Genomic DNA, 27,499 nt, shown 5'->3' on the forward strand with positions numbered 1-27,499 from the left:
GGATGCACTTTGGGGCAAAACCTGAGAAGTAAGTGCACCGCCTCCTCATACAGTGCTTCTCCCCTCTTCCATACCAGGTCAACACACAAACCCTTTAAAACAAAAACAAAAAACTCCAGAACTTCCTTCTATCCCACCTTCCTTATGTAAGATGGTCAGTTCTTGATATTTACCTGTTGGCAAACCACTTATCTCCTTTGAGAAATGTTTTGAGTGCCAGTGAAAAAAGCACCATTACAGCAGAATATTGGAACAATCACATAAACCTTCTTCAGATGACTCCCACTGACTTCCACACATATATACTGACCCACAGTACATATGTGTGGAAGAAGTGGGAGTGTGATGGCACCCCTGGCTTATGCAAGTGTATAGCCTCTGTCTGCATACAAATTGTACCCACATAGGCTGCGTGCAGTCATATACATCCCACCCACTACAAAAAACCATGGTTTCTTGGACTGGGAATGATTGTTGAGCCAGGGCACTCCTCCCTCCTTTTTCCTCCTCAGATCATGCACCTGTCTAACCTGAAAGGATCCTGGATTGTTAAACCACAATTTGTTATGATGTCCAAAGTGGGGAGTAGTGGTACTCCCTAGAATCCAGGTACCAAACTAGGATTAATTGGGGGCCTCTACAGTGCCACACAGAGGCATATTGTATTTATTTATTTTAGCATTTCCACCCTATCTTCTGAGGGCCATTAAAAGGTCTCAAGGCAGCTTACGGAGCAAGGCCGGATCCCAACTCATGTTCTGAGGGCACCGGACGCAGCCATGTTTCTCCAGTTCTGTTCCGGCTAGTGCCTGGATGGGAGACTGCCTGGAAGGGCATGGGAGACTGCCCATGATGTACTCCACCTTGATTTCCACCAGAGAAGAAAGATGAGATATAAATTTAATAACTTAAATGAAATAAAAACAGCATAAAACACAGTTAAAAATGAGAAACTGTAACACATCAATAAACAGCCCAAAGACATAAGCAGCAGATATAATGACAAAAGTCACATTAAAGGACTGTAAATACTTGTAGGTAACAGGTGAAGATGACAAACCACTTGGTACCTAAAATGCCCTACTGAAAAGTCCAGGGAGTTTTTCATACAAGGCTTTTAAAAGCCCTTTAGCTCACATCTCCTCTAGAATGCAGGGTGTGTGTTCACATCGGGCAGATTTACCCCGAAGTCCCTGAAAGCTATCAGGGAGTACTTCAAACACAATTCGGGTTTTTCACTGTGTGCAGCCTGGGGTAAAAATATCCACTTTTTGCATCGGGCTTTAGGGATAACTCTAAGTTTGCAGTAAAGCCTCACAGAAAACTCGCAGTAAAGCCTGCTGTGTGGAGAATTCCCAGGCCAAAATGTCTAGGGAGAAAGTGCCATAACAATAGAGCCACCACATTTGCCTCAGCTCAAAAAGTGGGGCAAATCAGAGAAGCATCTTAAAAGATTATCTCATTAATAATGGACAGGTTCATATGGTAGAATGTAAACCTTCAGATAGAAGGCCCCAAGCCATTTAGGGCTTTCATGGTCCAAATACAGCCTTCTGAACTGTGCCCGAAGCTAGTGCAAATATTTTAAAATTGGACTACATGCAATGTCCTAGGGCTGAGCATAATACATATTGATGATGAAATATTGGAATAGTATGTTTGTGATGGTCAGGACCAGTTAACTTATCTGGCCACCATATGCTGCTCCAGCTGATATGTCTGAACACTTTTCAAAGGCAGCCTCATGCACAACACACTGCAGTAACCTAGCCTGGATGCTACCAGAGTATGTGATGAGATCATCTTTCCCCAAGACAGGATGAAACAGCTGAACAACCAAAACTGATGAGAGTGGCTTGGAACTATAGATTCCCTGTGTGCATCCATCAGCAATGCTTGATTTAAAAGAAACCCCAAAGCTGCAAACTTGTTCTATTTAGGGGCAGTGCAACTTTCTCCAGAAAAAGTTGAAGACTACCTCCATGGTTTGATAAAGAATTCACCACCAACAGTATTTCCATCTTGTGTGGACTGAATTTCAGTTTAATATTTGGTTGTTTACATAATTTATCCAGGATGCAGAATTCAGCCATCCTTGATATAGAATTTTGATTATCTGGGTTAAAAACATTGTTGGTTCTATTTATTTATTATTCACTTTTAAATATAAGTCACGGAATTTGTAGCCCTCTTGGGCAGCCACCAACCTAACTTGAAGACAGAGGCACTCAGGAAAGAGCTTTCAAGGGTGGCCCTCAGCATATTTCTTCAGCTTAGCAACTCATTCACCACTTGAAATTCACTGTGTGAATTTTTCACATCATTCCAGGAGCACAGCGAGGGGATAGGGGGCTCGTGTTTGCCCCTCTCCCCACCCCGCCCCTCAGAGTGAGAGAGATAATTTTAAAAATAGGGAGGGAGGGAGCTTGGGTCCCCTCTCAGGAGATGGAGGGCCCGGGTTATTTGAACCCATCAGCTCAATTATAGCTACATCCCTGCACCATACCATTATCTGCCGCTAAGAGTCCTTTGCATTTTTTCAAGCTTCAGAGGAGGAGAGTGAGTGCCCACTTTATTGTCCCTGATATCTCCAGACTCTTTCAAGGTCATCGTGCTCTCTCTGGCATTTGATAATGTAGGAGGGACAGGAGCATTCAAGAGGGCTGTGTTTCCTGGTTATCTCAGGCAGGGGGCTGCAAAGTTCAGGAAACGAGTTTAGTTTACTAGTTATTTCAAAATAGCCTTCATATGATGAAGGATTTATATTGCCCTCCCCCACCTCCGACATCAAATAAAAGTACAGAGGTATGTATTTCATTCTTGCTCTCGCACCTCTTACGCCGAAACAAGGACCATTATTGTAATAGTTGTCGTCTGTTGGTGTCATATCGAAACAATCTTAAAAGTAAGTAGGGTGTTTTTGTCTGCCTTTTGGATCCTACATTTCACTGATGTATTTAGCAAAATGAAAGGTGCCGCTGAATGCTTTAGAAGAAATACACTTAGTTTCTATCAATACACTTAAGAGTGTAAGAGAAAGCCAGGGAAAGTTGCCCAGTTCAACATCATTCTGATTCAGCTTAATACTGTTGACATAGAAGAGATATTTTAGGATTATATCCCCTACCACAGCTAGTGGACAAAATACCTAAGAATGCTTCTGTGTAATAGAGACTGACATGCCACATAGTTAAATTAATCACACTACTTCAATGTCTGCAAAAATGTTATATTTTATGTCTTCAAAACATTTCAGGAATTGTTCACAACTGATGTTGGGAGGAGAGTTCTGACTTTATCCTCTGGAATTGTATATTATTTAAATCTATTTGTCTGCCTAAAAACTCAGCAAGTCACCTCCAAACATACCTCCTTGAAGGTATGTGTGCATCATGCAATGTTACTCTAATTGTCTCTTGTTTGTTTTTTTAATTGTCTTGTAAACCGCCCCAATAATGTTCACTGAAGGGTAGTATATAAATCAGTATAATACAATAACATAAATAAGAGTATGTGATGTTTTATCTGTGGTGGCTGTTTCAGACATGCAAGTCAACACTTGAAATTGCTGTCATCAAATGATGAGCATATATGTATGAGCTGGTCCCAAGTTTCATTGTAGCGTGATTCTTAGGATCATAGCCTACATCTCTTAAATTTTCCAAGCTTACTAGCTGTTATGAATTTGCTTTTTATCACAAGTTTCTGTATTGTAAATATCTTCCTGAAGTTTTGCTTTCTTAAAACAGTTGAAATATATAATTTTTAATCTGTGAACAAAAGGTACAAGACCTACATTTTGAAAATATGGCATTGCCAGGGCACACTTCAATCAACATTTCTGAAATATGGTCCACATATGTATTTTCTCAGCTGCTTTCTTCTTCATGTAAACATGGATCACAAAAATAGCTTCTGACTGTATCTTTCTGGCTATGGCTCATATCGTGCTTAATTTCCCCATGCAGTTGTTGGAACATGGATGTACACATAGCTGACCTTGATCATACAAATTCATCTAACTGTTGTTATATCTTTGAGTTGCTCAGTTCCTTCCTTCCTTCCTTCCTTCCTTCCTTCCTCACTTCCTTCCTTCTTTCCTAAAGCATATCCCACCAACATGGGATATATCCCACCAATGTGGGATCAAAGTCTTCTGGAGCATTTCCAGACAGCAGGCTTTACTGTGGGTTTACTGTGAGGTTTTATTGAGAGTTCAAATTTCCCCACAAAAAATGACACAAAAAGTGGATTTTTTTTTTACCCCAGACATAAATCGGACTATGCTCTAACGCACAACGAAAAACCCGAATCATGTCTGGAGTGCTCCCTGTTAGCTCGCAGGGACTTTGGGGTAAAGCTGGCTGATATGTGAACACACACATCTCCATTCCGGAGAAGTGAACTAAAAGCCCCATCTGGAAATGCTCCAGGATGGTTTTTGATATATAGATTGTACTGTTTTACATCAGTAAAATCTCAGAATCTTAAAAAACAGAAAGCAGCATTAACCACAATAAAGCAATAGCAGCCATAACATTTCCCAGTAAAAATGCAAAAAGGTGAATGCAAAAAGGTGAATTCAAGGCTACAAAAACACTCCAGGGTTCTGAGAACTAGCATCAAATTATTATACACAAGGCTCAATGAACTTTAAGAGCTACAGTGATCCAGTGCCTCCCCTCCCCTCCCAGAATAGCTTGTTTATTCTTCAGTAGAAAAGTGCTCATCATTAAAAAACCTCTTGGTATCTTTCTTCTAAAATCTACAGCACTCATTAGATTTGAGCTCATAAGAATTTAGGAACATAAGAAGAACCCAGCTGCATCAGACATCTTGCTTCTGAACCAGGAGCTCAACCAGTGTCATCTTACAATCTTATGCACATTTTCATAAATATTAGTTTACGTTATATTGGTTCTGAATTAACCATTTACCCCATTGAGATGTACCAAAACAGAGAATATATTAGGTTACAAGTTTAAAAAACAAGTAAGGCAGTAGAGAAACATAATTTACATATAGAAAAAAATGATGAAATAGTTACATTTACACAATGCAGAATCAATTGTGCCCATGCAAAAGTATGAAGTCTTTTCTATGCTAGGCAGGAGGAGGATTTAAAAAAAAGAAACTTTCAGCAAAGGATGAAAGTCCCACTTTTGTGTGTGTGCGTGCAAATGATTTTGCTGGTGATGTCAAATTTATTCCAGGCTGGGCTTAAAATTATTGTAATGGCTTTAAATTTGAGTTCTTTTAATTATATAAAATTCAAAGCACGAGAAAAGCTAATTAAGAAGAGTTTGAAGAATAGCAGCAATGATGATATTCTGAGCTGACTGTGAACCTTATGATTTGATTCTGAAATCATTTTGCAGAGTACTGCCAATCTCAGTGGAATTAATGGATCTACAATGGGGTGAAGACAGGTTTAGTAGAGATGGTTTAATCTTTGCTGTCCTGAAAATACTGTTCTGGAGCTGCCTCTGAAAACAAAATGGTTCTTCAATCTCCAGCATGTCAGGGGAAATCTAGCTACAGCAAACACCTCTTGAGTTGAGTCCATGACAGCACCAACATCTCCCCTGCCCCCCGCACACACACACACACACACACACACACACACACAAAATTCCCAGAACAGTTTTGCAACTTCTATTTATTATTTAGATAATTTATTATTGAGCCAGCGTGGTGTAGTGGTTAGAGTGCTGGACTAGGACTGGGGAGACCCAAGTTCAAATCCCCATTAAGCCATGAAACTATCTGGGTGACTCTGGGCCAGTCACTTCTCTCTCAGCCTAACCTACTTCACAGGGTTGTTGTGAGGAGAAACTCAAGTATGTAGTACACTGCTCTGGGCTCATTGGAGGAAGAGCAGGATATAAATGTAAAAATTAAAAAAAAATTAGTTCATTTATATTCCGTCCCATACCAAAAAATCCCTCCCTTGGCGGTTCACTTTTTAAAAAATGCTTGTAGTTTGTACGGGGGACGGGGTGTGGGGATAAGGCGAAGAATGAATGCATATACATATGGAAACTTATGTACCACTTTAAACGATGTCTGTAGCATAAACATAGAGGCAAAACTGAAAGCTGATCCAGCATACTGTTTGCATATACTGTATGTATGTGAGCAATGCATATTGTGAAGCCTATCCATGAGGGTAAGGAATTTGCTATGACTGCTGTTAAGAATGTTATGTCTTTTACATAACATTCCTTTTATTCCAAGAAATGTTTCAAGCATGAAAAGGGTTCCCTGATCAGCCCTTGATTGTTGGACTTTGTTAAGAGATAGAATGACAAAGTGGTGTTGTTTTAGCTGTAGCAAACAATTCCAGAGGAGAAAGGATAACTGAACTAAACCTCAGTGCATGACCTTATCAAAGTGATGCTGCTCTCCAGCTTCATGCCTGAGCTGAATTGTATCCAGGGATTAACTATAATAGTAATGCTACAGCTATCACTGTACACAATGCAGCTGTCAGAAGCCTTCCCTTGCATAACTCTCAGAATCATCAGAATCATCATGTTGTGGTTTCATGAAAAACGACCCCTATTATGGGAAACCCTCCATGGCAAAACACTACTAGAGAATTCCACTGCCAAAAAACCAGAACAAAAAACACAGCAAAGTCTTTTGTTCTTGGTATGTGTGCTGCTCCTGGTCATGCATATTTTACAAATGCCCATACAAAGCAATTAATTATACTATTGTGCTTAGAGAAATACACCATTGAAGAGCAGTTGCACTGCTCTTTATTCACAGATTTATTTTTTTTAAATGTTCTCATTCCCCATTTGCTGGAGCACAATGCATTGGGAAATTTCCCTGCAAGCCAGGCAGTCTAGATGCCCGGCTCTGTGGCTGCTTGGGCTGCAGGCCCAAGGACATATGAGTGAGTACCAGGGTAGAAAGGCACGCTTGCCCTCAGTAATAGCCAGGTGTGGGGGAACCCAGGCTATGCAGTGGGGCAGTGCCGAGGTCAACCCTGATCTCGGTGCTCTACACAAGCAGCTGTACCAGGGTGAGGCTTCTTGTATGAAGAGTCTCAACATAAGAAAAGCCCTGCTGGATCAGGCCCAAGGCCCATCTAGTCCAGCATCCTGTTTCACACAGTGGCCCACCAGATGCCACTGCAAACCCACAGGCAGGAGTTGAGGGCATGCCCTTTCTCCTGTTGTTGTTCCCCACAACTGGTATTGCAGAGAATACTAAGAGGCAGGCATCCTGCCCCTGAGGCTGGAGATGGCCCACAGCCACCAGACTAGTAGCCATTGATAGACCTATCCTCCATGAATTTTGTCTAAGCCCCTTTCCAAGCCATCCAAGCTAGTGGCCATCACCACATCAGCAAGCCGAATACAGGTGCAACAGTATACTTGCTGTCTCTACCTTGCTTTTGATGGGCCTTGCAAGAGAGAAAGCAAGTCCTCCGTCTAGCAAACCAGCTGCAAGTCACATCGGGAGAGCCTGACGCAGGATGTTGGCTGAGCCAGTCTCAGCTCCCTCAGCCCCTGTGTGTGTGTGTGTGTGTGCGTGCGCACACGCACGCCAACTCACAGCTGTGCCAGCCTCTCCTTCCTCACCAGTTTCACAGAGCAGTGCTGCCTCACCTTGTAGGCAGGCTGAGCTGTGCTGAGGAGTCAAAAGTACAGATCCACTCCAGCTAGCAAGGAAGGACTCCCTTGCCAGTGGCCGCTGCTCTCCACTGTCTCAGCCTGCCTAGAATGGAAAGCAGAGCTCTGTCACAGGGAAGAGATGAGCAAATAGCCACCTCGGGGGAGGGGCGAGGAATGGATGGATGGATGGACTTTATTGTGATCAAAGACCAGCAGCAATTGATTGTATTTATTTATCATAATTTCATACCACCTGAGATGTACATCTCTAGGCAATGATGCAAATGCAAATTACAACTTTAATTAAACTTTAAACAACTTTAAGTAAAGATAAAACTGCATAAAACCCCATGGGGCAAGGCACAGGGCTCAGGATAGGGCCGCCCTTATCCACTCTACTAAAGGACATTGCAGGGGTGGCAGTGCCTGCTGTCCCCCAGCAATGTTTGCTCCTACCAACCACGCAGCATGTCACTGGGGGTGGGCTAGAAGCAGCGGTGGACGGCAGGAGAGTGTCACGGGGGATGAGCAGTGGCAGGGCGCAGTGGAGTGCAGCAGCCCCAGGAGTGGCAGGCCAGCGGGAGAGGGGAGGCAAGCGAAGCACCCCCAGAGATGAGTGAGGTGGCACTGGAGGCAGGGCAGCACAGGTTCTTGAACCCAAGTGCCACATTGTAGCTCCACTCCTGTCTCCAATACTTTCTCTGATGTCCATAACATCATGTGGCCTGATCATCATCGTTGCTGCAATGGATCATAAGGATTTTAAGAATCACAAGCAGAGCTCCCCTTGTGGGAAAGGGTCTTCTCACCAACACCTTGCTTCATCCCCCCCCCACCAAGAATCTACTCCTGAAGCCCAAGGAACTCTCAGAACAGTGTTTGATGTGATGCAGGGGCTGAAAATAAGATGGGGGTTGAAATCAGAAGAAATCAGGGACACCTCCTTTGCAGGTGGGACTTCCATACCCACTTTGAATGCTTTACTCATGTAGAGCTCGAGAACACAGTGGAGAGCCATAAAGGGTTTGGCGGGGAGAGCAGGTAAAGCCCGCTTTCCCCAGAGGCGGAGCCACCATTGGGCCAACGGGTTCCAATGTGACCGAACTTGAACAGTTCTGTATGGAGGAGTGGACAAATATTGCTCCGTCTAGATGTGCAAGGTTGATAGAGAAGTATCCCAACAGACTCAAGGCTGTTATTAAAGCAAAAGGTGGTTCAACAAAATATTGACATTGGGGGGGGAGTGTGATCCTTTTTCAATCTCAGTAATTCTTGTTTTTTATTTCTGACACTTTTTCTGGACTGTAATTGTGATGTTTTTCAGTTGGATGTTATAGGTTGCATTGGATAAGTACAGCTGGTGAAGGGAATTTTCTTTGTGTTTTCATTTCAGGATGTAAGGGAACCAGAATTTAAGGTCTATCAAAGGGGGTGATTCTTTCCTATACCCACTGTGTGTGTGTGTGTGTATATATATATATATATAGAGAGAGAGAGAGAGAGAGAGAGAGAGAGAGAGAGAGAGAGAGAGAGAGAGAGAGACTTGAGCATTATTAAAATAATGGCATCTATATATTTAATTCTCTTGGGACATGCGTGCCCAAGATTTGGCGGTGGGCAGCAGGCGGGGGGAGAGAAAGGCGGCGGTGCACAGTGGGCAGCAGGCGGGGGGAGAGAAAGGTGGTGGTGGGCAGAAGGCAGGGGGAGAGAAAAGCGGTGGTGGCGGGAGGGTGGAGGGATGAGAGAGAAAACCGGCGCCGGTGGCAGGTGGATGGGAGGGAGAAAAAACGGTGGCAGCGGAGCCCTTCTTGGCCACCCACCACAGCTCTGTGTGTGGGGAGGAATGGAAGGGGAGGAGGGCTGGAGAGCATGGGGCTGGAGGAAAGTGGAACAGAGGAGAGATGGGGCAGGAGGAAGAGGGAGGGGGAAACAGCTGGCCCCAAAGCGCTGCACAGTTGCTCTGTGCAGGGTCGGCTAGTAGGATATAATTTTAGGATCCTAATGACTCATATTTCAAAACCTCTAAACAGAATGCCATTTGATTTAAAGTGTGATGCAATCATGCTTTATAAACAGCTTTCCTTTAGCTGACATTGGACTACAAGTGATTTCTTGAATTGCTATACTGCAGCAGAGTTCAGGCACACATAATCCCATTGAACTAAATGGGCTTAAGCATGTCTAACACTACTGGATCAGGGCCATTTGGTTCATGCTGTGAAGTTCACTTGCTTGTCAAATGTACATGCAAATATATGAATATTATTTATGGAGGAGATACATAGTAGAACCCAGAACATCCATATAATCCTGTGAGTCCATTTGGACTAGCAGCAATCAACACTGGATTCCCATGTGGCTTGCAGATGTCAGCTGTGTTGATCCAGTGTGCCTGATGGTTGCTGTAGCTTATATTCTCCCTTCTAACTGAGCAAAGATGCACCTTTTAAAAGTGGTGCTTCTCTTTATTTAGCAGGGGGAGAGAAACTGGTTCTATCCAACCCCAGCACAGCATCCTTCCCATGGCTGTTGTTGGTGTCTTCTTATGTTTCTTTTTCAGACTGTGAGCCCTTTGGGGACAGGCAGCCATTTAATTAATTATTTATTTAATTTCTGTATGCAAACCACTTTGTGGACTTGGGTTGAAAAGCGGTATATAAATACTTATTGTATTCGTATTTATATTTGTATATTAGAAGCACTCTTCGGCCTCTGTTTAAAACAAAAAACAATAAGACGTAGTACCTGTAGCCGAAATTATGTCACTCATTTGACATTGGCAAGAAGGTCACACAATCTACAAAATAATAGTTTCACATTACATGTCCTTAAACCTTGGCTTGCCTCCTACCATCTCCAGTAGTTTATGGGTAGTTTTCTGTAAATCTGCCTGATCTACATTTATCATCACCACCACCACCACCAACAACAACACCATTATGAGTAGTAGCTGCCGATACTGCACATCTCAGTCACCTTGGGCTTGCTTTGGTCCTGTCAAACATTTGGACCAGAAGAAGACTAACACTACCTGAGGCATGCCATACATCAGGGTTTCTCAACGTGTGGGTCCCCAGATGTTATTGGACTTCAACTCCCATAATCCCCAGCCCCAGTGGCCTCTGGTTGGGAATTATGGGAGTTGAAGTCCAGTTACCTCTGGGAACCCACACATTGAGATTCCCTGCCATACATATAGACAATGGCAATGATTTTCATCTAGTGGTATGAATACCATTGGTGGTGCTTTGTGGTAAAGCTGGTGGTACATGGCTCTGTAGACTTTTCTATTTGTGTGCAAAGTACCACCGCTGCCTTGTGGTACATACCATTTGTATGAATGTGCTCCCATGTCAACATCTCCTGCATATCGAAAATAATACAAGCCTTCTTTCCATGTGTTTGCTTTCCATGTGTAAAGAGGTTTCAAGCAACCAGTCCTTCTTGTGCTTCTGGAGAAGGTATGGTCCCATAAAAACAATGCTGAAATGGTACAGTCCGATAAGAACTCTTCTGCATAGCTACCTGTATGTTTGGATTGGCTGTAAGCGCCAAAAAGAAGTGCCTATATTCTATTTCTTTCCTCTGATCGTGTAGTAATGCAATCAAGATGCTGATGCTTGATCTATCTTGCTTTCCCCAGTAACAGCATTAGTGGCATTTCCAAATTTCCATTTACCCTCTTTGGTAACATAGTTTTCTTGTCCCTATGAGGCCTACCTTCACAAATTCAATCTAAAAATAATCAATGCACTCTAATATGATTAAATCTAAAAATAAGGCTTCCTGTGTTATCTTGCGTAGTAAAAACACTTTCTGAAGTCCATCCAGTTTTCTTTCATTTGGCAGCCGGCGCATCTGCTTGGCCTGTTTACAGCCGATGCTATGTCAGAAATGATTGCCTAGGAGCAAGTTTCTCATTGTTGTCCTTTAGGAAGCTTGTCACCACAGGCTTAAATTAAATCTCGTTCAGTCAGAACTAATGCAGCTGTAACAGGCCAGCTCAGGTCAGTCCTAACCCCAGAGATTTACAGGAGGACTACTTGAAGCATTTCACATAGTTTAACAAAACATTACTGTCTACACACTGTCTCAGATTTAAGGTTCCTGAATACAGCAATGTTTATCACCTGAATACAGTTACAATTCCAATTTTCTAACATGCTCCTCACCATTTCCTTTGTCATGTGGGATTTGTAAGCAGCCAAATGATTGACAAGAGGTGAATATTACTTGGCCGTTCATATATCCTGTCCCATATGCTATTACCCACAATCCTTTTAGAACTGGTACTGATGTTATATTAATGTTATTACAGTTTACAGAGGGATCATGGCTCAGTGAACATGTGCTCTGTTTGCATATAGAAGAACCCAGGTTCAGTCTCTGGTATCTCCCTTTAAAGCATGATTCTTAACATGGGATCCACCAGATGTTGCTAACTACAACTCGCAGTGTCCCCAGCCACAATGCTGCGAATTCTAGTTCAACAACATCTAGTTCAGCAACATCCATGTTAAGAACCACTGCTTTAAAGGATCTCAGATGGAAAGACTGGGAAATAGAGCGACTCAAACTGTGCAGGCATGTTGGAACGCCTCACAGTTCTCAAGGGCCACTGGGCCAATCGGCCAGGCCCAGAGGCTGCTTCCACTCCACCTGCCCCTGCCACCACGGGTGAAATGCCTGCTCGATTCACCCCACCCACACACATGCCGGCTAGAATTACTCATAAGGTTGGCAGTTCAGTGCTGTTCTCAGTGAAGCACATCTGTGTGTTTGGGCTGGGGACAGGAGGAGTCGAGTAATGTGTGTGCCAACCAAAGACATCATGAGCTGGGTCTCACACTTAGTGAGACCTGGTTTGGGAAGCTCAGCGGGGAGAGTGGGCTTAGCCTCCCTGCCGACGATCAGGGCGGGAGCTCTGGGCAGCCGGATTGCCCGCCCACACAATTTCCGGCTCCGTGACGGAGCCGGCGGGGGCTGGGGAGTTTGGGGGCCACGCATCCCCCGGAAGCACCAGTATGCCCTGCGTGAGACCCCCGAGCTGGGAGGCTGAAAAGCCGGGGGTCTACTCATGAGTAACCATGGCGCAGAGCCGCACCGTGGCTACTCACGATCAAAAGAACCGGGTTTGTGGAGCGCTCACTCCGCAAACCCAATTTAAGGGGCGGGCTACTTGAGCAGGTTACCCACTCAAGAACCACCGGGCTCACAGCCAAGCCCAGTGGTTCTCACGATTGTTGGAAACCGGGCTAGCGGAGGCTACCACCATCCACCACTGTGATGTAGCCACCGAGCACAATCAGCTGTGTGTCCTCAATCTAAATTCCCCTTTAGATGGGAAGAGTTGTTTGGGGATCTTTGCATGCCCCCCTTCGTGCAAAGAGCTCATACCCTTTGGCTGGCAAGCCCCCTCCCTCGCTTCACGTATCCTGCAGAAAGCCAAGTATGCAGGGAATGGAGCTGGCGGTGGAGATGTATGGCACTCCGCTTCCATCCTTCCCCCCCATTCCAAAATTCCCTGTCTTTTTCCTGGGGAGGGGAAGACTAGAGAGAGAATGGAAAAAGCAAGGCAGGGTGGGGGAGGTTCTTGCAGTGGAGCTTGGGAGGAATGGCTGTGGGGATGCTGAGAGGGAGTCTTCTGAGTTTATAGCTGGGTCTGTCCTCATGGCAGTGGTGGAAGGTGCTCATGGTGGCGGGGGGGGGGCCTCGGGGCAGAGGTGGTCCGTGTGCCCAAACTACCTAGGTGTGCCACTGAATACACATTCTTTGGTTGTATAACAACATTTACATTTAATTTTGCAAAGCAAGTCATTCTTCCAGTGCAAACAGAAAGAGCTGCTAAAAGATCATATGGAGACTTTGGCCAGGATGTAAAATCTTCAAAATTACCATTAGTTCTGCATGCCAAAGTGGGCTTGGGATTGCTGTTTCTCAAACAGCTATCTGCCCTGACAAGGTGCAAGCCGTTTATGAAACTGAGTGGAGTTCCAGAATCCGTTAGTTGATGATATGGCTGCGCAGTGGAGGGGCAGTCTGCTTGTTCTAAAAGAATACGTCAACAGTCCTGCTGGGCAGGCACAAGCTGCTGGGCTTGCCAAAAGCAGCTATTTGGATTCCACCCTTTGATAACAACATACCACTTCAAAGAGTTTATTTTAGTTCTTGACATACAGGATCTTTAAATTTCCAGTCCAATAATTTAATTTAGATTAAGATTAGTAGTTCCCAGCTTTGTTTTTCTTGCCATGATCAGAAGGGAAGGGAAGACTAATGAGATTTATGAGACGGAAGAGAGACAGAAGATAGGGGTAAACACTGGTTTCTTCTGGGATGAGAAGAGGTTGCAGGAGCCATGTGCTGAACCAAGGGGTGATAAGCTGATAGAAACACCAGAGGTCATTCTACATGTATCTTCATTTTATTCTATCTGCATTAAAATCTTTGCTTTACGCAATGGATCAGGGTTTCTTAACCTTGGGCCTCCAGATGTTGTTGGACTACAACTCCCATCATCCCCAGACATGGCCTTTGTGGCTGAGGGTGATGGGAGTTGTAGTCCAAAAACATATGGGGGGCCAAGGTTAAGAAACCCTGCAATGGATCATTGACCATTTCTTCACACATAGACACTGTTTTAATATGCTTTCACTGTCCGTGGTTTGGACCCCAAAGTATCCTTCTGCTAACAGAAAGCCTTTTCTGCTCATGGAAGGCCTATTTCTGACATGGGGACATATGAAGCTGCCTTATACCATGCAAACCGCTGGTCCACCGAGCTCAGTATTGTCTGCGCTGACTGGAAGCATCTCTCCAAGGTTTAAGGCAGGAGGCTTTCCCAGCCGTACCTGGAGATGCCAGGGATTGAACTTGGGACCTTCTTCATGTAAAAGATGCTCTGCCACTAAGCTACAACCCCATTCCCATGCCACTTTGTGGGCACATGCCACTTTGCAGAAGAATATGAGAAAAAATGAACCTCAATCCAAATTCAAACCTAAATCCAGATCCAAATTCCTCTGTGTACACAATACTTTGTTCAAGCTATTTGCAAAGGCTTTTATGACCTTATCTATGTTTGCATATCAACTTCATCAGGAAATGGCTTAACCTCCCTAAATGCCTGCCTGGAATATGGGCTGAATGAGGGAGAACAAACTGAAGTTGAATCCAAACAAGACAGAGGTACTCATTGTGGGAGGTGGGAACTTAGGAAGTGGCTTAGATCTGCCTGTTCTGCATAGGGTTACATGCCCCTTGAAAGCATAGGCATGTCATCTGGAAATACTTCTGGACCCAGGAGTATTCTAGTGGCCAGGAGTACTTTTTATCAACTTTGACTGATACACCAGCTATGTCCATTTCTCGAGATAAATGCCCTTAAAACCGTGGTGCTGGTAACATCCAGGCTTGACTACTGCAATGAGTTCTGTGTTGGGCTGCCTTTATACATAGTCCGGAAACTGCAACAAGTGCAGAATGTGGCAGCCAGGCTGGTCTCCAGGGCAACATAAAGAGACCACATTACTTTTATTTTAAAAGAACTACACTGGCTACCAATACGTTTCTGGGCAAAATATAAAATGCTTAATCCTTATTAACAAGCGTTGACCTCTTTTTTCACCCATATTTATTGTCTATCTTAGCAGGATTCCATAGTATGTGTTACATTAGAGGTAATATTCCACAATTTGCAATGTGAGCATAGCCATGCAAATTTCTAAGTCCTGGGCACATAGGCATAAACTGAAAAGATATTCTGTGGTAAACATTTTCTATAAAGAACTATATTTTCTGACTTTTTGGTTGCAAAGCAACTAGCCAATCTTCAATTGATATATTCTTGTTCTTTTATGATAAAATGCACTCCCATAGGTATTTTTCGGACTGTCATAAAATTATATTCTGCCTTGAAGTGACTACCAGAGGGAAGTGCAATAAAACAGCAGATAGGTCCATTGACTTAACCTTTTTAAAGAAATTATAGCTTTTTAATAGAATATGATTGTGCAATTCAGTATCATCATGGATAAATATTAACCTTCCTTGCTCCCACATGAAATTAAGCTAAATATTGCAGTGATTAACTGAAAAATCAATATGTTTCTTCATATAAAGCCATAGGTGCAACCTGCTGCAGCCATTTAAGGGTCTCTGGTGCACAGTCAGCAACAATTTATCTCCTAATCGAATGGTCTTCTGCCTGAGTCCCAATTTTATTATCCTTGGTCCCAAGATTGTCTTTTCTCTCTCTCAAACTACAGTTTTGTCAAGCTAGTTCTAATCCTCCAGCAATATTACCACCTAGTCAGCGTTCTTCACTGCATGGCCCAGGAGCCAGTGGCGGCTTCCACAGACCATAAGGGTGGCTCCCTGAAGAATTGTTTATTAGGCTTGTGCAAAGCTTCAGCCAAAGCCAAATTCTCTGTACATCCCTCTGGAACCGTATGGAGACAAATGTTCCCATTATGCAATGCTGCACTTTTCCTAGCACTACTGGGGCTTCTTTAAGAGAAAGAGGGCCCTTTTGAGACCCAGCACCATCTTGGAATATTGGGAAGTTTTCCCTGCGGGGAAAGGGCTATACATCCCATGCATGTCTTCCAAGATGGCTCTGGAGCTTGACAGGGCTTTATTTCTCTGAAAGAGCCCTCCTCTGGTGCTGAGAAAAGCTCAGCACTGGTGGGAAATGACTCTTACATTGGCGGTTATTTGCTGGTAACCACTGCTTGAAACACTGGGAACATGGGCAGAGCCACCATAGCACAAACTGGTTAAAAGAACCCAGGCGGCCTCACTCAGGGGCCACACCCCATGTCCCAGCCACACTCCCTACATCTGATATCAGATGCAGGGGTCATGGTTTTGCTCACAAATGGGGCCGTGCGTCCCGTTTGCGAGCAAAATCTGGCCAGCACCACATTTGCAGCGTGGCAGGGAGCTGTGTGGCTGAAAGTGGCGCTGGCCAGATTTTGCTCGCAAACGGGGCGGTGGGCTGAACCTGGGCCACTGTTGGCCTCCCTGCACTACTGATTGTGAAGACTACTGTACTGACCTAGAATATATTTTCATAAACATGGTTTTGTTGTAGCAAATAAATGAGCATCACTAGAAAAGTGTATTGACTATTGTCTCCCTACCCTGCAACAAATATTTTGTAATACCCTGTGGTGAAACAAATACATTCTTCTACAAATTTTCCAAAAATGATTTTCAGACAAACTAAAGCATTCTGGGAGACTAATCAGAGCGCTGGTTTGCAAAGTGTATTCATAAGACAAAAGGTCTGTATAATAGAAAAACGGGTGGAGGAACAAGGAAGTTATCAAATCCAAGACAGGATTCTCCAAATGTTCCCTGTAGATTAGCTCACAGTACTTGATAATTAACTGAAAGTGCTCTTATTAGACTGGAATGGCCTCTGTCCGCAGTCATTGTGGGTTTTTTTGATGTAGTCTTCCTAAGGTGGATGAAACCCTAATTAGAGGTCCTAGGTGGTTTATTTCTGTAGAGTGGAAAATATTATTTCTGTGGAGAGGGAACTGGGCCCTATCTTTTTAGAATGGTTTTATCATTCCCTGGTCACCATATTTGTAAGTGCTATAGGTCCCTGCAGGGGCGCACCTAGGTAATTTTGGCACCTGGACCACCCCTGCTGCAAGCCCCTCCTGCAAGCCACACCCCCCCGCAAGGCCCCCTGAAATTTACTTTTGGGGACCTCCTGCCGTGCCAAACCTTTGTGTGTGTGTGGTTGTTGTTTTTTTAATTTCAGCTGCCATGCGGCCAAGGGTGGCTGCTGGGGCATGAGCTGAGCAGTTCTCCCCCCCCCCTGAGGGCATCACGGGCTTGCGATGATCTCTTTCAACTGAACAGGAGCGCCTCACAGTTAGCAAGAGCTGCTGGGCTGAACGGACAGGCCCAGTGGTCACTCTGGCCACCAGCAGGAGGGACGACTGCTTTTCTCACACCGCAGCAGCCACAGACCAGGGCCCGGGGATTAGAGTGCCTCTGGGTCCCTGATGAGATATAATTCCCTTGAACAATCTGGATACCAAAAAGAGAGAGAAGGAAATAAATAAACTTACTAGTTCAGTTATTATATTAAAGAAGATAAGACAAGAATAAAAAGGGGGTAACAGTAATGAGTGGGAAACAAGAAAGAAATTAACATTAAATGTACAGATACTTAAATTCCAAGCTTTGAGCCAGCATGGTGTAGTGGTTAGAGTGCTGGACTAGGACCAGAGAGATGCGAGTTCAAATCCCCATTCAGCCATGATACTGGCTGGGTGGCTCTTGGCCAGTCACTTCTCTTTCAGCCTAACCTACTTCACAGGGTTGTTGTGAGGAGAAACTTAAGTGTGTAGTACACCACTCTGGGCTCCTTGGAGGAAGAGTGGGATACAAAATGTGAATAATAATAATGCAATCAATTTGATAATGATTCTTGTATTTGTTACACCACAATGCAAGGAGATTATGGGGAGCAGGGACCCAAACCTTTATTTCTTCACAGCCCAGCAGATACTTTTACAAGCTTGCTGTTCTCTGTGTAGGCCAGTGGTTCCCAACCAGGGTTCCTCCAGATGTTGCTGAACTACAACTCCCAGCATCCCAAATCAAAATAAAAAGTAGTGGGGGGTGATGGGAGTTGTAGTTCAGCAACATCTGGAGGAACCCTGGTTGGGAAGCACTGGCCTAGGCCAATACTAGAACTATTTTGAGGGTTTTTCCTTCCTTTTCCCAGAGTTCCACTAGGATTTCCTTTTTAAAGTAACAGTACCATATCAACTATTAATACCAACAAAGCCTTAACCAAACTGGATTGCATTTGAATTCCTTTCACACAGTCCATAGATATGCACTTTAAGATACTGAATATGCTTTGTGGTTCCTTGATCTTTGTAGATATAATAACATGGTAGATAGACTATTGTTCAGATCCTTTTTAATTTCCTGACAGGATCAAATTTCTAAATCCCCAGGGGATTTTCAATACAATAAAATTTTGTCTCACAATTGTTGACTGTCAGAAGCAGTTCTGAATATATCACATCCGTTTTGACTGGAATTAGATGCTCTCAGTTGGTCAGGAAGAAAAGCTCACTGCTGTCTCTCCCGTTCTGAGTGGGTTCACATGATTGTCACCAGATCACTAAGCCAGGAACTTACAGTTCCCATCAATTATATATGTGCTCGAGAGTTATGTTGTGTGAAGCCACCAACTACCATTTCCTATGCAGGGTTACTGAGATTCAATCAAGATTCTCTGCCCAACTTCAAATCTTGGTTACAGAAGTCAGGCAAATATCAGGAAAATCTTGGGAAATCCAGCATGGGAACCAGTGGTTGGCAGCATCATACAACTTACATTGATTGATTGATTGATTGATTGATTGATTGATTTCTATACCACCCTTCCAAAAATGGCTCAGGGCAGTTCACACAGAGAAATAACAAATAAATAAGAGTAGTCAATAACATGCCCACCAGGAGCATGTGTTCCCTGGGAAGGAAACTGGAGGTTCCCAGCTTACTTACTAGGTGGTGATCGTGTAAATCCTCCTGCTGTCTTTCCTTCTCTTTCCCTTTCTTTCCCTTCTCTTTTTCCACTGTCTCTTTCCTTCACCCAGGGGCATAGCTCGGAGTGAGGGGAGAATGAAGAAAATAGGGAGTGGTGGAGCTGGGGGCCCCTGGGTTATTTGAACCCATCCACTCAATGAGAGCTACACCCCTGCCTTCACTTCAGTTGGTCTCCTAATTGTTAACTGTCCCTTTTCTCCTCTTTTCATTGACTGCCACCCTCTGTAGCATTCTACGCATTTAAAAGCCTGGTTGCTGTCCCTTCGTTCTTCTGCTTTCATCCAGATACCTTGGCTGCCCTTGACATCATCAAATATTTTAATTATGAATAGTTCAAATAATACGGAATAATAACATAATCAGGTACTTGTACAGTTTGGGAACATATTTCAATTCCCCTTTTAGAAATAAAGTACATGTGAATTATTAATTTTAGGTTTTGAAGAAATCGTGGGGGGGGGGGGGGAATGGCAGGTACATACAGACTGAAGATACATTGTTTGCTAAGTGTTCGAAGGGATAGAAAATTAGTCTATTAGTAATCTGCAGTAATTTTGAATTGTGATGGCTGAGTCATGGCTGCTCCCAGGAAGAAGCTTAAGGCTGAAATGACAATCCATTTGCAAGGAATTTTTTACAAGATCCAGTATTAAAAGCTTGTGGGCACCATTTTTGCCAGCTCTACATTTTGCAATGCTGAGTGGGGGAAGGATTCCCCTTTAGAGAGGCTACGTGCCTTCAGTGTGGAGGGAGAGTTCAGCAAACGGAACTGAAGCCAAACAGACTATATGCCAATGTGGTTGAGATCATCAAAGTGCTGAGTGTGCAGCTGAAGTGAGAAGCAGGAAAGTGGGATTCTGCAAGAGGCACCAGGAGCCAGGGGTGTCGCTAAAGGAGAGGGGGCCCATGTTTGCTCCTCTCCCTGGTGGCTCCTCAGAGTGAGGGAGATAGTAAAGAAAATAGGGAGGGGTAGAGCTGGGGGGCCCTCATAAGCTGGGAGGCTGGGTTTTTTGAACCCATCTGCTCAATTATAGCTTAGAATTGCCAACTGTCCCCCACTGTGTGGGATGTCCCACATTCCTGGGGAGAAATCCTCATCCTGTTTGGGACTCAATTTTCCCCGCTTTTTTATCACTTTATAGATAGATAGATAGAGACAGAGACAGAGATAGAGATAGAGATAGAGATAGAGATAGAGATAGAGATAGAGATAAACTTTTAAAGCCGCCACTGAGCGGTGATGGAGCGGGATGACAGCGAGAGCTCTCCCACCTCCCCAACAATGTGACATAAATGGCTGCTGTTGCTGAGCTGCTCTGCCTGGGGCAGGGGCAGGGGCAGGGGCAGGCTCGCTAGGAGGGATGGGTGTGCTGCAGCTAAAGGAGACTGAAAGCAGAGCACTCACCTCACCAGTGAGTGAGTGACTGGCCAAGGGAGGGAGGGAGGGACAGAGTTGGCGAGAAGGCAGCAAAAGCCTTCCTTCCTCAGCCCACCTTCCTCCAAATGAGGCAGATGGCCGATTTCAGGCTTCCGCACCTGCACTCCCCGCCCCCTGCATCTTGGGGGGAAGATAAGGTTTCATAGCCTGCCCACCCACCTGCCTGCCCAAATTTTCATGTGAATAGCTCTTGTATGTGGCAGCTCATTTTTGACTGGAAAGGGAAGATTAATCAATTGAATGCTAACCCATTTCTCTAGTTATGATTTTTGTATTGTCATGAGAAATTTCCGAACACAATAATGCAAACCCCAAATAGATGTTAGGATGTCTTGGATGCCTCACCGGATGCTGGGCAGCTTGGGGAAAGCTGTGAACAGGACTCTGAACTGAGAACTAAGCTCCTTCAAATTATTTTTCATGTAAGGTCCTTTGTAATCAATTATATTTTTGCTGTCTGCAAAAACAGATGCACCTATTTTCTCTGGCTTTTAATTAATTTTAATTGGTTTTATATCATTGTTTTAATCGTTGCATCCTGTTTTAATATTTGTTGTATTTTAACTTATGTACACTGCCTAGGGATGCAAACTTCGCAAACAGTGTATAATGTCAGATTGTATACAAATATGATAGATAGATAGATAAATAAAATAATTGCTATCTCTAAAATTCCTTGCAAATGTCCCATTACGTCTCTTAATTTATGGATGCCACAAAATGTCTTCATTAATAGGTTAAAGTGAGAGCAATAACTTTATTCTGTGAATACTGTGAATACACTGTGAGTACAGTGAGAGCCAGTGTGGTGTAGTGGTTAGAGTGTTGGACTAGGACTGGGGAGACCTGAGTTCAAATCCCCATTCAGCCATGATACTTGCTGGGTGACTCTGGGCTAGTCACTTCTCTCTCAGCCTAGCCTACTTCACAGGGTTGTTGTGAGGAGAAACCTAAGTACACTGCTCTGGGCTCCTTGGAGGAAGAGCGGGATATAAATGTAATAATAATAATGTTCTGTGTTTTGATCTAAAAGGTCACAGCAACAATTATATGGAACTGAAATGTATTTTTTATCATGGGCACTGCTAGGTGAACAATTATGAACTGCAATTGCTATAGATTTATGAATGAAAAATGAATCTACATTGAAAAGCAGGCCACAGCATGAACTTAGTAAAGAGTGGGGAAAATGTTAACTCCTAATTGCGGGGAGGGGCTTTGTCTTTTTCCTTGACAGGAAATGAACAGCCAGTACTTTCGCCTTGAAGTACTTGCTTGTGAAACTGGAGAGCTGAAAAACTTCTGGGAGAAGACAATTGAGAAACAAACTCAGTACCTGGAAGCTGAAAAAGACCGCAAACAAAAAAGTGCCCTGACCAAGTGAGTATATGGTTTTGTATTTGGTGTTTCATTTCATACATGTTTTGAATTTTAATTGTGGTAACATTTTAATAGTTTTATCTGTTGTTTTTATTGTTTTGTTGTAAACCGCCCAGAGACTTGTGTTTTGGGCAATTGTTAAACAAAAAATAATAAAATACAGAAGAATGATGCTCCAGACAAGACACTGTTGCCTGATGACAGATGATCCATATAGGACTGTTTCCCCACTTTGGGAACTTTTGTTGAAAAGTGATATATAAATATCTGTTGTACAGTCATTCCTTGCCAACCATGGTTTTACCAACCCAAATATCTGTAGTTGGCAAGGTTTTTTAGTAATTGGGGGGGGGGAGTTTCAGCAATTTGTGGGGGTTCAGAGATTCGATCTGCTCATTCCTCTTGGTGACCCTTGCTGACCTTGCTGTCCTTTGCCTCGCCAACTGCGAATTTGCCAACAGTGTGGTTTTGCAGGAACTGAACCCTCGCGGTTGGCAAGGGATGACTGTATCTGTTCTCCAGGACAGTTCGATGTAGGCAGACTAGAGCTAGCCTGAGGTGTGGGTGAGCTGAGTGGCTCTACATGAAGGGGGTGCTGAACTGAGCTGAGTAGCTCATTGTCTGTTGAGTGTACCATCTCCAGAGCCTGTGGGAGGCAGGGTGCAGAACCAAGGAAGAGCTTTCACTGCCTAATTTCTCTCTCACAGTGAGAGAGAGAGGGTTTTAGGTTGGAAAAATAATGGAGGGAATGTTGACAGTCAGCTCTGTTTTGGGGTGGCCTAGAGATCAGCCTTCTATTCAATGTCTCAACAAACACTGGATTGTGGGCTCATTATCCTAGTGAACAGTGAGATTTTCACCTTTCCTGAGTCTAGAAAGATTCAGGGCAGGTCACTGGCCAGGGGCGTAACTATAATAAGGCAAGGGGAGACAGTTGTCTGGAGGCCCACTGCCTAGGGGGGGCCCCCAGAGGCAAGTCACATGACTGACTCCCCCAGCCATGCACCCGCCTGGGCTTCCTTCAGTTGTGTTCATCTTCTGAAACTGATGTGAGTGTTAAGACCTGGAGCTACCAGAACAGCGTCTCTGGGTCCACTCCGACCTTGCTACGCCCCTGTCACTGGCACATGTGATAGTTAGACAAGTTCCTGCAGGCTAAGAATATGAAAAGAACTGAAATAGGACATGCCAACCCATTTCTCATACAGAGAGGTATCAGCATGCACATGCCCACACAAACACCCTTTCAAAGGTGAATCAATCAAGGAGGAATTTCCTCCTGTAAGGTAACAGCTAAGCACTCTTCAGAGCAGCACAGATATGGCACATTTCCTAACTCGTTGTGAGTTAATAATTGTCTGGCAAGGGCAGTAGAGAAGTGGCCCATCAAATTCTATAATCTCACATCTGAGTACACCCTGGTCTAGCGATATGCAATCTAGCCCCACGCTACTCACCACACATAGAACATTTGAATAGCTTGCCTTCACCTGTTGTCAAGTAAAAATCCACTCAGAACTCATTTCATGTAACAATGAACTGTTCTGTATTACAAAGCATTCCTCACCTCACCAGGAGAAGGAATGGCTTGGCCATTGCCTCAGGGTACATTTTAAAGTATAAATACAGTAGAACCTCCTTATCCACAGATTCATTACCCACAGATTCACATATCCGCGGTTGGGGGGGACACACACCCAACCTCAGCATACACGGGGGGGGACATGTCAACCTCGTGTATCCATGGGTCGGAGGTGGCTAGAAATGACTGCAGAGGTCATTTTGACCACCATTTTGTTCATTGGAGCCACAAAATGGCTCCCATCTTTTTTTAAAAAAAAATGATGCTTTTTGGCCAATTTCTGGCCAATTTCCAGGCATTCCGGGGGCACAGTGCAACTCGGGAGGGAGGGAGCAGCAAAGCATGGTAAGGAGCTACCCACACACACACTGCCTCCCCCAATCAGCTGATTTTCAGCAATTTTGAAGCATTTTTGGCCAACTTGGAACCCAACCCGCACAAATAAATTGACTTTAATGCCTCAGTATCTGCAGTTTCCATATCTATGGTACAGCTGCAGAATGGAACCCACATGAATTTCAAGGTCCTCCTGTACCTCCAGCCAAAGCACATGGCAGCTCAGCCTCTTCTTTACCACCAAGAGAGTGCAGAGTCTTCACATCATGTACGGTGCAGAGTAAGAAGAGGTCAACCAATGAATGCTCCAACAAACTAAAGAAGGATGAGGTATAACTAACATCTGCCTCTTCTAAGTCTTCACCATTTTTCTCTCTCTCTGTGCCCATGTTTCTACTTCCTGGCACCTTTTACTGCAAGCTTTAAGCCAGGCTCTGGTTTAGAAACTTAGCCAAAATTATTGCAATTAAGATGACTGTTTAGAATATTAGCCAAACTTTTATTGCATCTGCCTTATCTGATTTTGCCTTCCGTAGCCCATTTTATCCTTAATAAAATTTGTAAACTGTATTTCTGCCTCTGCATCTTTTCCAATACACCCAGGGTTGCCATGTGTCCCGGAATTTTGGGCAGCCCCTGAAATTTGGTTCCTCCACCCAGCTGCTGAAATCACCCATTTTCCACCCTAATTTAAAATGTGCCGCCCGATTTGCCCAGATTCCTCTGCAGCTGGGTGGGAGCTGAGAAAGTAGCCTGCTCCCATCTACGCAGCTGCTTCTGTGTGCCGGCTGCTCATGAGCTGCTGGGAGGAGGCGCAGGGCTAGCAGTGCCTGCCCCAGCCCCTTACTTTCCCAGTAGCTGCTGCTGCGTGCAGCACGCTCCCCTCTTTCCCTTCCTCCAGGCAGCAGCCAGCCAGATGGTTGCTGGAAGAGTGGAGCCAATTGCACCGTGCCCCATAAGATAGGGGCACGCATTCTGCTTTCCGTCCCCCACCCCCATTTCAGCATCTCACTTCTTCTCAGGGGAGAGAGCTTCATCACTATTTATCAGACCGGGTTGGCGGCTGTGTAGGATGCTTGAAGCGTGGTATGGAAAGCTGCGGTTCTGAGTAGTGGGGCTGAGCTCCGCTGACTAGAGTGGGCTTAATTTCTCGGTAAGCATGTTACATCTAAAATCAGGCTGCTTCTCAGGAAAAGGTCAAGGACGGGCTAAGATTCTTGCTTGATCAGCAAACTAAATCTGTAGTCTCATATGCACTATCTTAAAACCTTATATCCTATTTCTTTGGGAGACTATGGTGTAGCTTAAAAAGAAATCTCTAAAAGTTCACTGGGTGACTCTGGAAGTCATGTTTCTCTCAGCCTAACCTAGCTCACAGGGTTGTTGTAAGGATAAAATAAGCATGTACCACTCTGAACTCCACGGAGGAAAAGCGGGATATAAATAAATGAATGCAAATTTGTTGCTGCATGATTTGCATAATATGCAAATCGGCCACCCGGACTTGGGAAGTTTGAATATGGCAACCCCAAATATACCAGGACTTGATTAAATTAATACTGAAACCAAACTTCTCCCCAAACCAAGCTAATTCCCCCACTTTAAGCCAAAAGCACAATCAGAGTGTCTAGCCAGTGCTCTGGAGCAGTTCTGGTAACAGGGAAGATCTGGAGCGAGGGCAGAACATTGAAGAAGCAGCTGCAGAAGGCCTGTGAAACTTTAGTGGGATTCCAGAACTAGGACAGGAGAGCCCTGGCAGCAAGGCAGCCTATTACTGAGTGGTAGCTCTAGGCCCTTTTCATCATGGGCATTGCTGGGAAAGCCTGGGAACAGTACTAGGACCTCCTACACTACTAGGCTTTGCAATCCTACACAAGCCACACAACTTGACAAGGTCACTGACACTCCAGCTCCCTCTCTTTAGGAGCTGATATTCAAACTGCTATCTCTCCGGCATTTTTCAACAGATCTACACCAGATCTGGAGAGTTAGTGGTGCTTGTCACTGAGTTATCATAGAGTTTCTGGGGGACTGTATGGAGAGTTAGATTTTATGAGCAATAGAACAATAGGTCAGGGCTTAGTGATGAAATGCTATTTTTACTCCTTACCTTAACTATGCAGGCATTACAATTTTGGAATAATTAGGCAAAGAAAGTTCTTTCTGGGTTCTTCTTTCTTTCCCCCCTTGCTCACTGCAGACAGTAACCTCAACAAATAGTAAGCCACTAAGCTCAGCTCAGTGCCCCCTTCAACAACTGCCCAGCTCACCCATCAGTAAGGCCAGCCCTGCCTATAAGTCATTTGATATCAGTGCCACATTCAGTTGTGTAAGTTACACATCTGACATGCAGGGCCTGCATTGTGTCATTCAACCACCCAACATCATCCAGTCAATGTCCCTGCCAATTTCCAAGACCATTTTGTGAGTTGCAAGAATCATCACAAGGGGCCGTTCCCCCTCAGTAGACAAAGGAACTATGAAATGGTCTTTTGAAAAAAATCCCCATGTGGTATGATTGGTGGATATTTAAAAATATTTCTATATCACCCCCAAAACAGTGAAAACATTTAAAAACCAATATTAAAAATAGTAAAATTATAAATCTAATTAAAAGCCTGTGTGAATAAATGTGTCTTCAGTGCCTTTTAAAAAGTTGTCAGAGATGGGGAGGCTCTTATTTCAGTAGGGATCATTAATTTAGTGATCATAAGCTAATGTATCCTTTTCCACAAAGCACATAATTAATCTGTGGAATTCTCTGCCACGGGATGTGGTGATGGCAACAAGATTGGATGGCTTTAAAAGGGGCTTAGACAAATTTATGGAGGGCAGGTGTATCAATGGCTACTCGTCTGGTAGTTATAAGCTACCTCCAGCCACAGAGGTAAGATGCATCTAAATATCAATTGTAGGGAAGCAACAGCAGGAAAGAGGGCATGCCCTGTGGGCTTCTCAGAAGATTCTAGTGGGCCATAGTGCGAAACAGGATGCTAAACTAGATAGGCCTGGTCCAGCAGGGCTGTTCTTATGTCCTTATCCTAGAAAATACAAATTTTCTAGCTTGTTTTTTCTTGGGGGTTGGGGGGCATTCCATGACAGTGTAACCTACAATCTTAATGCATGAGCCCTATCAAGAGACTATTTTATCACAAGGATAAAAGGGAAAATTCAGCCATACCAAGACAATTTGCCATTTAAACAAAGTAAGTGTTTGGAGAAATGTGAGTCTTCAGACATAAATGCAACTTAATGAGGCTCTTCACACGATTAGTGTGAAGTGCTGTAAGGGGGTTTACGGGGAGAGCGGGCTTAGCTCATTTCCCCCACAGATGGTCAAGAGGCAGCCATGGGAGGCCGGATCGGCTGCCCACACGACTGCGGGCTCCGTCACAGAACTGGAGGGGGCTGTGGGGAACGCAGGCCACACAGCCCCTGGAAGTTCCAGGATGCGCAGGGCATCCTGGAGAGACCCCCAAGCCCAGGAGGCTGCTTGCAGCCTACTGGTCGGGGGTCTACACATGTGTTGCAGAATATAGGCTGTTCCCA

At 44.3% G+C, this 27,499-nt stretch overlaps 1 protein-coding gene across 4 annotated transcripts in view; it reads left to right on the top strand.

The window, feature by feature from the left end:
* Positions 1 to 2,647: 2,647 nt before the first annotated feature.
* LOC128346077 (protein FAM240B-like) overlaps positions 2,648 to 27,499 on the top strand; it is a 30,684-nt gene continuing 5,832 nt past the window's right edge. Inside the window, exons 1-4 of one of the 4 annotated variants that reach the window (XM_053298967.1) lie at positions 2,841 to 2,905; positions 19,443 to 19,577; positions 21,890 to 22,032; positions 24,079 to 24,280. In XM_053298967.1, coding sequence (XP_053154942.1) covers positions 21,893 to 22,032; positions 24,079 to 24,280 — 342 coding nt within the window. In that variant the 5' untranslated portion in view covers positions 2,841 to 2,905; positions 19,443 to 19,577; positions 21,890 to 21,892. The other 3 variants (XM_053298965.1, XM_053298966.1, XM_053298968.1) reach the window with 3 other exon arrangements.

The sequence above is a fragment of the Hemicordylus capensis genome, chromosome 2 (assembly GCF_027244095.1).
Source record: "Hemicordylus capensis ecotype Gifberg chromosome 2, rHemCap1.1.pri, whole genome shotgun sequence".
NCBI classification, from domain to species: Eukaryota; Metazoa; Chordata; class Lepidosauria; order Squamata; family Cordylidae; genus Hemicordylus; species Hemicordylus capensis.